General features: G+C 34.3%; 1 protein-coding gene across 3 annotated transcripts in view; it reads left to right on the top strand.

Moving 5' to 3' along the window:
* Nucleotides 1-415: 415 nt before the first annotated feature.
* LOC116417957 overlaps nt 416-11,868 on the top strand; it is a 246,042-nt gene continuing 234,589 nt past the window's right edge. Inside the window, exon 1 of one of the 3 annotated variants that reach the window (XM_031933154.2) lies at nt 416-639. In XM_031933154.2, the coding sequence (XP_031789014.1) occupies nt 631-639 (9 nt within the window). In that variant the 5' untranslated portion in view covers nt 416-630. The remainder of the gene's footprint in view (nt 640-11,868) is intronic. The other 2 variants (XM_031933152.2, XM_031933153.2) reach the window with 2 other exon arrangements.

Raw genomic sequence — 11,868 nt, 5'->3', positions numbered from 1 at the left:
AGAGGGGGAAGAATTCTCGGTCGCTAGGGGAGGGAAGGAGGGATCGACACTCCCTCTATCTAAAAATACACAGCTCGGATTCTGGCTCACTTCGAGAGGGGGAAGAATTCTCGGTCGCTTGGGGAGAAAAGGGAGGGATTGACAATCCCTCCATTTAAAATACACTGCTCGGATTCTGGCTCACACTGAGAGAGGAGGGGGTGAGCCAGAATCCGCATGAGCCAGTATGCCTATAGCCTATCTACTCCTAATAATTTAATGTTACCGCCATTGTTTGATTAATAAATAATCCCAAAACACGTTTCAAATAAATAAATAATAGAGAAACCTGCGGAATGCAGCCGCGCTCGTTCGACTTGGACAAATTAATAGTGTAAACATAGCCGCACTCGATCGATCATTTCTTTGGCACTATGAAGTTTGGCGATGAGTGACACTGAGAATCCTCGAAGCGCAGCACTGGCCGGTCGGATAAAACAAAACATGGAGTGATAGAGATTGGAGATTATTCTCTCTTACTCCTTTTGTTATAAAAAAATTAGTTTCGTTATAAATAAATTAGATTCGTAAGAAGTATAATAAGAATAATTTTTCGTAAATTCAAATTGATTTAAGTAGTACTATTCTACCATGCCGAACGTAAGTATATCAAAAATTAGTTACGCGATATAGAAATGATTTTGAGAAGGTATGCAAATTGTGTGAGTCATTAAGAATTGCTATTTTTGTTGCAATCTTTATTTACAAATAATTTTACTGAATTAAAATAATTTTTAACGTACGCTTGAATTTATTCCGCTTATGCAATATCGGCTGCGGAGGTATACTCTAATTTTTATATTGCTTATTTTTGCATAAACATGTATTTTACCTGAATTAATTTTAAAGCGATTCATAACCGATTTTCATCAGTATCTCAAAAACATTAATACTTAATTATAAAAACATTAATAATTATATATATTTATATATATATATATATATATATATATAAATTTTATTCATAAAATAAAATTTATACATATATATATATATATATATATATATATATATATATATATATATATATATATATATATATATATATATATATATATATATATATATATATATATATATATATATAGATATATGTATAAATTTAATTTTATGAATAAAATTTTATTGAAGTTCAAGTTCCAAGCCTCGCAATATATAGTGGCAAAGAAAGATGTTATTATTATTATTGCTTAATTATATATATATAAATATATCTTCTTTTGCCACTATATAGGCTTGGAACTTGAACTTCAATAAAATTTTATTCATAAAATTAAATTTATACATATAAAAGTAATCGATTAATTATTGCCTTAAATCTTCAAAATGTATTGTTACATAATCTGCAAATAAGTTTAATTATTATATGTTATATATTTACCAATCATGAATATCTAACATTACCAATGGATCAGTTTTAGTAATTCAAATGTTATTTTTAATCCTACTTTAAATTTAAAAAAAAATAGTATTTTATTCATTTTCTTCTTCAAAAAGTTGGAACTCTGAACTTGTGTATCGTGTCTAGTAGTCACTATAGCTATAAAAATAAAAGTGTAATAATTTTACTGTAAAATATATTTGATTGATGATTCTACTTTTTGCCATTACTGTATTCAAAATAATTCAAGTCAAGCATTTGGATAATTTAGTGCTAGTTGGATTTTGTGAAATGTTATACTCTATTTAAAAAGTAATGCTTTTTTGTAGTGAGGCATACGTAAACGTTATTAGTCATTGCATACAAACATACTTAAGGAATACCTTTTTGGCTACTGCGGACATTGTTAATGCTTGCAGGATTTGAAATAATTCATTAGATTTTTTAAGTAACACATTTATTTTAGGAAGATTACTTAGGAGAAAGTAAGGCTTGAATGTTGGCTCTAAAAACATTACATAACATTTAAAAGTTCTTCGCAAGTATTCCCACTGATCTTTCCTTGAGGAAGAACAGTAGAGATACTTTTTAACAAAAATGTTGCATGGAAGTGCTTGTGCAGTGAAGTATATATCAAGGGGCGCGATGGCAAGGAAAAGAACGAAGTTTGGTTCAAGACAGAGCCACCTTATTATACTTTGAAATTGGGTTTTTTAACCTAAAAAAAAATTTCGATTGCATACAAATCATTAGTATTGCGTGTACGCTCAATCTGTTGATATGTACTTGGAATATATTAACCTAATCTTACTATTGCAAGTTGAAAATTTGCTCGGTATATTTCTTTTCGTTAAATTTATTCTCCCAATATTGTCTCCTCCGGTCACGTGAGTTATTGTGCATTTGATGTTACAGAGTTTAATTATTTATTATTTATTATTTATTATTTATTATTAATATACCACATACATTCCTTTGATCGGCATCCTATAGAGGCAAACAAGTTGCCTGTACATAGGGATGGCATACAGAAAAACTTACTCACTATAATTAGAAGCTAACTTACGAACTAATATAAAAAAAAAATAACCATAGAGGGTCATGATGTTGCAATCATTGCTCTCATGTCCTCATACCTTTTTCTCTTAAAATTTCGTAAATATTTATACATCCAAAATAATTCTTTCCAATGAACATTTTTAATTTACTCTTAATAGAGACTTTGCTTAATTGGAGGTTTTTAAGATCATTTGGCATTGAGTTAAAAACCCCTATTGCTATATAAAAGCTGTTTTTTTTGCTTATTGTTTTAGATATTTTTGGTAATGATATATTCTTATTGCGAGTTTTATTTGCACTACTTGTATATTTATCTCTTAGGTCGCTATAATGATATAGTATACACTCTAGTTCAAACATTTGCCTTATCGGTAGTGGTTGTTTCTCAATTAAACAGCAGTTTTTATTAATAATTCGAAGTATTTTCTTTTGTATTTTTTGGATTTGGTTTAAGCAATTATTGTAAGCACCACCCCAGGCAATTATACCATAGCCTACAATACTGTGAAATAGAGCATAGTATAACATCATTAGCGTTTTACTCTCCATAAGTTTCTTTAGTTTAGCAAAAATAAAAATCAAGTATCTCGTAGTCTTCACCATGTGGTTAATGTGCTTATCCCATTTCATGTTATAGTCTATTATTAGGCCTAGATATTTATGACTATCAACCCTCTGTATAATATTATCGCCAATTTTTACATTTAGAGTGCTAGGCACGCTATCACAGTAATTGCCGAATGCAATGTATACAGTTTTGCTTACATTAAGTGACAGTTTATTTAGGTTCAGCCATATTGCTACCTTACGAAGATATTCGTTTAGTCTATCCTGAGCGGCAGACCACGTGTCATCCCATGAAATGATGACAGTGTCATCCGCATAAGATAATATAGTGTCTTTTTGCATATCTATCAGTAGGTCATTCACATATAATATAAAAAATAGGGGTCCAAGGATGGTTCCTTGTGGCACTCCTATAGTAATTTCTTTGTACTCACTTCTGTAGTTGTTTATTTTAACACATTGTTTCCTATTAGATAGATAGCTGGTCAGCAATTTAAAAGCGTTTCCTCTCACACCATATCTCTCTAATTTGTCTAACAGTATATTATGATCTACCGTATCAAAGGCTTTTGCTAGGTCTAGGAATGCTGTCATAATCGGTTTACTTTTATCTAGATTTCTGTATATAATATTTGTTAGGCAGTTAAGAGCATCTTTTGTTCCTCTCATTTTCATAAAACCAAATTGCTTATTTGAAATTATTTTGTGCTTGTTGATAAAACTATATAGTCTATAGTATATTATTTTTTCAAAAATTTTTGCAAAGTTTGAAATAAGTGATATTGGTCTATAATTACTCATATAATTCTTATCTCCTGACATATATAGGTACTATGTCCGCTTGCTTTAGTACATTTGGCCATATTGATTGTTGTATACTTAAGTTATATATATACTCTAGAGGTTTTAATAAATATTTAGATAAAGTTTTGATAATTACTGCATTGATATTATCGACTCCACCAGATTTCTTTTTCATTGCAATAATTATGTTCTGAATCTCAAACATATTTGTCGGATTAATAAAGATCGAGAAGTTATTTCTATCTGGCAGTTTCAAATGTTCAGAGTCCATATTTTGAATTTGTTTGCTTAGATTTATTCCTACATTACAATAGTATTCAGTCATCGCTTTCGCAATAATAGTCTTATCATTTACCTTCCGTTCACCAACCATCATACTATCAAGCTGAACTCCTTGTTTCTTTTTTTTCCCTAATTTATTATTTATTATGTTCCAAAGCTGCTTTGAATTGCCACATGCTTGTCTAAGAGCATTATTTTCATATTTATACTTAGCATCTTTAATGACCTTTCTCAAAATTTTATCATAATTTTTATAATCCAATTTCAGTTTCCAATTTGTAGGGTTCTTTTTCCATATGTTATATAACATCTCTTTGGTCCTACATGATATTAATATTGCATTGGTAATCCATTTTTTCTTGGGAACTAAGTTTTTTTTATCTTCATTAGTATATCTTCTACTAGTTGCTTTTTCAAGACAGCTTTGGATCATGTTTATCAATTCATCTATAGCTTTATTAGGATCATTTATTTGTAATACTGAGTTCCACTCAACTCTTTTTGCTATCCTTCCTAGCTTGCCATAGTTGATGCACATTGAGTCATTGCTATCTTTTACTATTTTCAGTTTATCAATACTTATAAAGAGTGGATAATGGTCATTGAACGGTATATTTAACTTAAAAGACTATCTCAGTATTTCTTATTTTGGCGAAACAATTATCAATACATGTACCTTTCTCATTGTTCTGAGAAGGTCTTGTGATTCCTCTAAAAAAAGACATATACTCATATTCAAAAAAATTATTTAGAAATTCTTGAGTTATTGTCTTTTCAGCCAAACTGGTTTTATCATAATTTACATCACTTATATCAATATTAAAATCACCGAATATACAATGATTTTTTACATTAACTTGTTGCGATAAAAATTTTTTTACGGAGTGAATAAATTCGGACTTCGGTACATCATGGCACCTGTACATAGCAGAGATTCTGATTGCCTCACCAGACGCTAGGAAAGTATCGGAACTCACAACACTCAACCTATCAAATACCTCTATTTTAGTTGTTTCTTGAATATTATTCTTAATATATATCATGACTCCATCAGCCTTATTGATTTTGCTATCATTATAATAACTGTTGTATCCTTGTATTTGATGGTATTGAGGATGCTGCAAATTCCACGTTTCCGTACATACTACTATAATTGGCTTCAACACTAGACTATTAATAAAGCACTCTAATTTTTCGTAGTTCGCATTTAAACTTCTTATATTTACGCACAAAATTAGGTTCTGCTTCTTCAATATACTTTTGTTTAGTGATCTGAGGTCATCTGCTTCACGTTCTAGACTATATATATCTTCAACGTTAAAGTCTTGGTCCATGAGTTATTCATTAGTTTTTTGTCTAGTCGTTATACGCATGTTAATTGAGTTTAGTGAATCCGACGACACTCCAGACGCACGCAGTCCCATAGCCTTGCTTGATGTAATCTCTGCCATACCGGCATACCTCGGTAATACAGGTTGCATCGTGTAATCAGTCAGGTCAATGAACTTCCTTATTTTGTTCTGCAGTAGCATTCGTGGCTATCAGTTGCTATATGTTCCGTATTGAAATGCGTTTTATACTTATTATTGCTAAAGATACAATTTGGACAATTTGGTTTATTACTCTTACAATCTTTTGTCTTATGATCACCGGCGCATTTTAAGCATATTTGATTGTTTGTACACTTAGAACCATTGTGCCCATACCTTCCACAATTGTAACATGGTTTTATATTACAATAATCATAGACTTTACAGTTCTGGTAACCCACAAACATCCTATTTTTATTTTCTCGTACTTGTTGGTATAATTCGGCTGGAATTTCTAATAGACTGTAGATTAGTTTTAGAATTAAAGTATGAGTGCAATAATGTACACTTCTTACCAGTTTTACTGAAATTCCTTTCATTTATGTCTTCTTCAATTTTTTTGTTGTCCAGGTTTTCAACATTATCGATTCCAACTACCTTTACTTTTGGATTCTCAATTTTTTCTTTTGTGATATCGCAGCTGGACTCAAGTTTTTTCTTCAACACACTATATGCTTTACTTGCACTGCCTTCTGTTAGTAAATCTACTATTATTTCGTTCTTCTTCTTTATTAATTTTCTTGCTTGTATGCTCTTGTCTTTGATGAGGTAGTGGGCAACAGCATCATTTATTTTGTCATTAGAGTATTCCTTACTATCTTTGTTCTTAATTATAATTTTTGGTATTCTTTTTGGCTTGTCGTAGGCATAACATTTGCAATTACTTGAGCATAAGTCTTATTTTTTGAGATCTTAGTTTCACTTTTTTGCTTATCTAGTAACTCTCTTAATAACTTATTTTTTTCCATCAGTTCTTTATTAAGTTCTTTTAATAGGGCATTCTCACTTTTCAAGTTATCATCTATTGTTAAACTGTTCTCGTCGTCATTAATACTTGACTTATTTTATTGTTTATTCACTAAGATGTTGTTAAAACATTTGTAGATGATTATACTAAGGCGACTTACAATTACAATCGTATCGACCGCACACTGGATGTTAGAAAACTCCTTCGTCGGCACGGCAGATGTTGATTGGACTTATTACTACACGATCTATCGTGGCAATAATAAAAGGTTTGGTCAACTGCACAGATGAAGGGTTCTTCACTTGCTTTCGCCGAAGATTCCACTCAGCGGTCCTTCACTATTACAATTCTACGTTCAACTCATGTCTAGTAACGAAGAGTTATACCGTACTCTACCCGCAGAGTTTGAGTGGGTTCTAAACACTCAATAACCGATGCGAGCCAGAATATAGCACTCGTATTCAATCACCAGGTCCAGTTGCCAGTAGGAAGAGTTCACGTGAAAAGGCACTGCGTGGATCGGCCCCGGGGTTTTTAATGCCTCGGTGCCTATGCAAGCAGTATTGAAAATTAAGATGGTGAAGATCGCGGTAGTCCAATCAACATTCGCCACACTAAGGATTGACGCGCACGCTTTGCGGTCATTGTTCGCGCGCTAGGAGTGCTGACGCAGAGGTCAGAGCACTCGCTCCGATATTCGGTGCTCGATGCGTGTTGCAATGTAGTTGATTCGTCCGATCGATTTGTATATGCGTTGTCTGCGTGAATGCGTGGTTGCAGTCGCGCAGGCATCATAGGTGAATATAGGTATATGTTCTCGTGTGTGTGTGTGTGTGTATATATATATATAGTATGATCATGGCACATTACACCTCCCCCCCCCAGAATATTGCTGTCCCCGGCAATGAAGCCGGCGCATAAAAAAAAATGTGCCATGAACAATACCCCCTGCAAAAGGGCTGACTTCATACAAAGCGGTGATCTACGAACAATCAATCATCGGTCGTATGTAATCATTTAGTAACCCCAAAAAAAATTAAAATTTACGTATTCACACAAATTTAACCAATTCACACTCCTCCGATTTACAATAATGTCACTAAAGAAAAATTAACTGAGTGTGACGTTGTATGGGTTATGTTACTGTTAGGGTAATTCTGAGCTTACCAAACTAACAATCAATTATTAATATAAACGTGGGCGATCAGCTACTCTCCCATACGGAAAAGATTAGTGAAATTATTAATTTATCGCGCCAGAATTGTTTGATTTGGTAAATTTTAACTTTAAATCATTAAGGAAAATAACTTACTTGTGTTTGATGGATCACTGGAAAACTAGATCAATGAGGTAGTGGTAAGAACCAAAACTATGACTGCGCTGGGGTTCTGTTCTAAATTTTATACAATCGTTCGACGTGAGACAATTAGCGATGCAATACGAAACTCAAAGAAGAATGTTAATCAACCAAATCTTTTAATTCTAAAGAAAATAATATCGTTTTTCTATATTCAATCAACTCAATGTGAAAACTCGGAGAGAAAGCGTCCTGTCTCTAGGAGCGCACACACAGGAATGAATATTGGGGGAGGCAGAGTTTGAAGAGAGCGTGATAGCTTTCTCCCACACAGGGTCTTTACTTCTCCTTTGCACTTCAGGTTAGCCGCGCTTTCTCTCTCTCTTACTCATTAGGCCTTATGGGTCTAGCTTACGGTCAACGGCTAAACTGCAGCGTCGACTGTATACGCGCGCTTTCAGCCGAGGGAGGAGAAGTTTTGTTTTGGTTTTGAGTTACTTCTCGCGTACGTTAAGCGTCGAAGTTTCTGGATTCTTTCTTTCTTTCGTCTTGGTTGGATTTAATTTAATTTAATGTCTCTGAATGGCTATCCAGGAACTTCGTCACTTAACATCCTCCCCCCCTTCAAACGTTTGTCATCCCCGACAAACGAATATGTCTAAGGTTAAGTGGTCTGACAGGGGTGACAGCTGGCGAGCCGAGTTTAGGTGCTGATTTTATTTTTAATCCATTAGAAATGGTGTAAGGTGTCATCTGGAAATCTGTGGATCTAGGATAGGATCAAGCCCCTTTTTTCTTTTTTTTGTTCTAAACTGCAGAAATTTGATTGCGTCTATGCTCGAATTACTGTGTGGTCATGTATCTGATCATCTTGGATCACAATTGGATCCATTGGACAACCCTTTCGGTGTTCATTTGATTAAAGAAAGAACACTCACTGCTTTCTCTTAGAATGTGTGGAACATTCAAATTTGTGCCTTGGTTGGGTCGTGCTTTTCCAAAAAGGAAATTTGGAAGCTATTGGTAAGCAATCGGCAAGATTTCTTTTCTATTTTTTTTGTCATTATTATTAGGCTTGCTTGCTTTCAGCTTATTTCGGGATAATGATATGGGTTTGGGTGGGTTGTTTGTTTTCTCTCTTTCTCTTACCTTGTGAATTTGGTTATGGCTCTGCTCTGTTGTCACACAACCTGTTAAGAATGGTCTCGTACAATCTAAACTTATTCTCGATTGAGACGAAATTCTGTCATAGTATAGGGTCCATATTGATTCAACATATTCAGGACTGCTGGTAGTTCTGATGCTTTTTTCAGCTCTATCCTTACTATTTTTAGGGCTTCACTATAGATCATTGAGGCAATGACGTTCTTGAGTAATTGGTCCATTTTTCTAAAACAGAGCATGAAAAAAAGTTGTAAAGGGTGAGAGTAATAAAAAAATTTAAGAGCTATTATGGTATGTGGTATTTATTGGTCGTGTGGTTGTTAATCATTCATTCTCTCATTCACACATGTTAATTGGTCCCATTTCATTTCTTACTTTTCCTAATCTGTAATCATATCGTTATCATTTAAATCATCGTCTATTACTTTGAGGGTCTCGGGTATTTCTGATTTCTGTTGATTCTGATCATTTCCGCTGGCGCTTGTAGGGTTGCTGGTCATGAAACCTGTACCTGGCTGTAGTTTGTCTTGTGGGGCTTCATCTGCTTGTTCTTGAGACCATTTTGTTTGTTTCTTGCAGGTTACGTCATGCAAGCTGTATAATTCTGCTTCTATCATCTTTTTGCATTTTTCATGAAATTTTGTAGTAGCGTTTCCTCCCAATACGTGGGAGTCTTCTGGGTTCCGCGAACGTCGCTTTGTATATCGGGTCACTCTCTTCTTTAGCAATTCTGGTTTCTTCTTCTGTGAAGTATTGCACATATCCATACGCTAGTCGTCCTTTTCTGTCTCTGACCGTTTCATAATAGGCTAGTGTTCCAAATTGCGCAAATTGTCTGAAGAACATCTCGTCCTTTTCTCTATCATTTCCGTCCCAAGGGAGTAAACAAAATAATCTGTTTCTGGTTGGTTGCGTCGTTGGGTTTACTACATGGATCTCGGATTTAACTGTTGGCTCTTCATTTGGAGTAAGGTCGATCAATTCTCCTGTTGGTACTCTTGAGGTTGTTGCGGGTCCTTGGTACGGTGCTGTTCTTCTGTTGTTTCTTTTTAATTTATTTTGTTTCGCTAGTAGCGATCTGAGTTCGTATGCTCTCTGTGTTTCTCTTTCTGACTCAAATGATATGGTAATTTTCTTGGTCTCTTGTTCGTATCTGTGTTTCTCCACGTGAGCATTTCGAGGTTCTCCTATTTTCTCGAATTCTTTTACTATGTTTGATAGTGGAATGTCTATGTCACAGAACATTGATATGGTGGTTCTTGGTCTCGACTCCATTTTGTTTCTTTTATTTTATTCTGTAATTAGATTATATTATTGTTATTAACAATTTTGACTATGCGTTGTTCGGCTATATGCAAGCTTCCTTTGAAAACTCATGTTCAAATTTCGGTCAAAATTTTGGTAAAATTTTGGTAAACTATGAGCATTCTGCTTCTTGTTTTGGTGATGATAATATCTTTCGTGTTTTTTGAGGTTTCACTTTCAAGGGTTTCGCGATCTAAATTGGGGGTATTGGGGTATTGGGGTATTGGGGTTTTCGCGAGTGTTTAAGATACTTTCGAGTCCGATTTCTTCATCATTTGGGATGGGTTTTTGTCTCTTGTTATTTCTTTTGGGTGGTGGGTGGGCATGTCTCCCATTGAGACATTGGCATTTGCCTAAACATTTCATTTTTATGATTATTGCTACTATTATTGCTACGATTGCTAATTGGATGGTCACGTTTCCGTATAGTGTTGTATCATTTCTATAATTTTGCCTTTTGTGTTCACCTATTTCTTCTAACTGACGCATTATTTCATGTAGCGGTTTTCCGTCATTATTAATTGTGTGGGGAGTTAACAATTTTGTTATTTCCAAGCTATGAACTTCCATGTCACTGTCTTCTTTGTTTAGGGACGGATAAATCTCTGTTATTTTGAGGTTTATATCTGGTTTGTACAAATAGGTGTATTCTGTGTTCCTGGTGATTTCTCCGGTTATCGTGGCTTCTGCGGTTGTTGCTATACAAATAGGAGCTACGTGCACTATTCCTGTGTCCTTTATTGTTATTTTGGTTGTTTTGGCATATGATGTTTAGTGTTTCTGGTCCGGTCGTGGAATAGAGCCATGATTTATCATATTCTAAATACGTCCATTGTGTCTGCATGTTCATCTTGTATCGTATGTCGCAATGATTGATTGCATTCTGACTGGAATTCAAAAGTAATGTTATCTCACAGTCTCTGGATTCGGGCACGTTTCTGAGTGCTCCTAGGATCGGGCATATGTCTGCATAGTGTGTTATGATACACGTTTGTCTCTGTTCTTCATTAAATTTGATGTATCTTGTGTGATCGTAGCTGATAGCTATGTATTCATGGGATGGTTTTATGAAGGCTTGACCTATTGTCTTGTTTTTCATATTTTGTGGCACATTGATTGGATGCATCCTGTACAATTGGTATGGCATTCGATCTACGAGTGGTAAATGTAGCACGGCTAGCGTCCGTTCGTTTTGGTGTATGGCATCAATATCCGATATTTTAGTTAACTCTTCTGCTCTCATGTGCGCTGGTGGTATTGGGAATTCTAAGTCTCGACTCACTCTTATTACGTCCATCTTCATTTGATGGAGCACATCTTGTTTCATGAGTTCTGGGTGCATTTTTCCTTCTTTTAGTTTTTGTAAAATTGCTAGAGGTTTCTCATTGCTTTTGATGACGTGGTCTAGTGTTGACTCCAATCGCTTTACATATATCATTATTTCGACCTGATAATTCATTTCTTCCTTTTCTCGTAGAACGCTTTTAATTGTTTTTGTTAATTCTCTTTCAAATCCTTGTAACACTTTGTGATGGTTACTGGTTATGTTGTATAGTTCTTCGAATTTTGTTGAGATTATGTGAGAATTGCTGTCTATCAGATGTACTATTTTGGTCTGATCTTCGAAAAGCTG

Source organism: Nasonia vitripennis (assembly GCF_009193385.2).
Source record: "Nasonia vitripennis strain AsymCx chromosome PSR unlocalized genomic scaffold, Nvit_psr_1.1 chrPSR_random0001, whole genome shotgun sequence".
In the NCBI taxonomy this organism is placed as follows: domain Eukaryota; kingdom Metazoa; phylum Arthropoda; class Insecta; order Hymenoptera; family Pteromalidae; genus Nasonia; species Nasonia vitripennis.
This window is presented reverse-complemented; position numbering and strand designations above follow the sequence as displayed.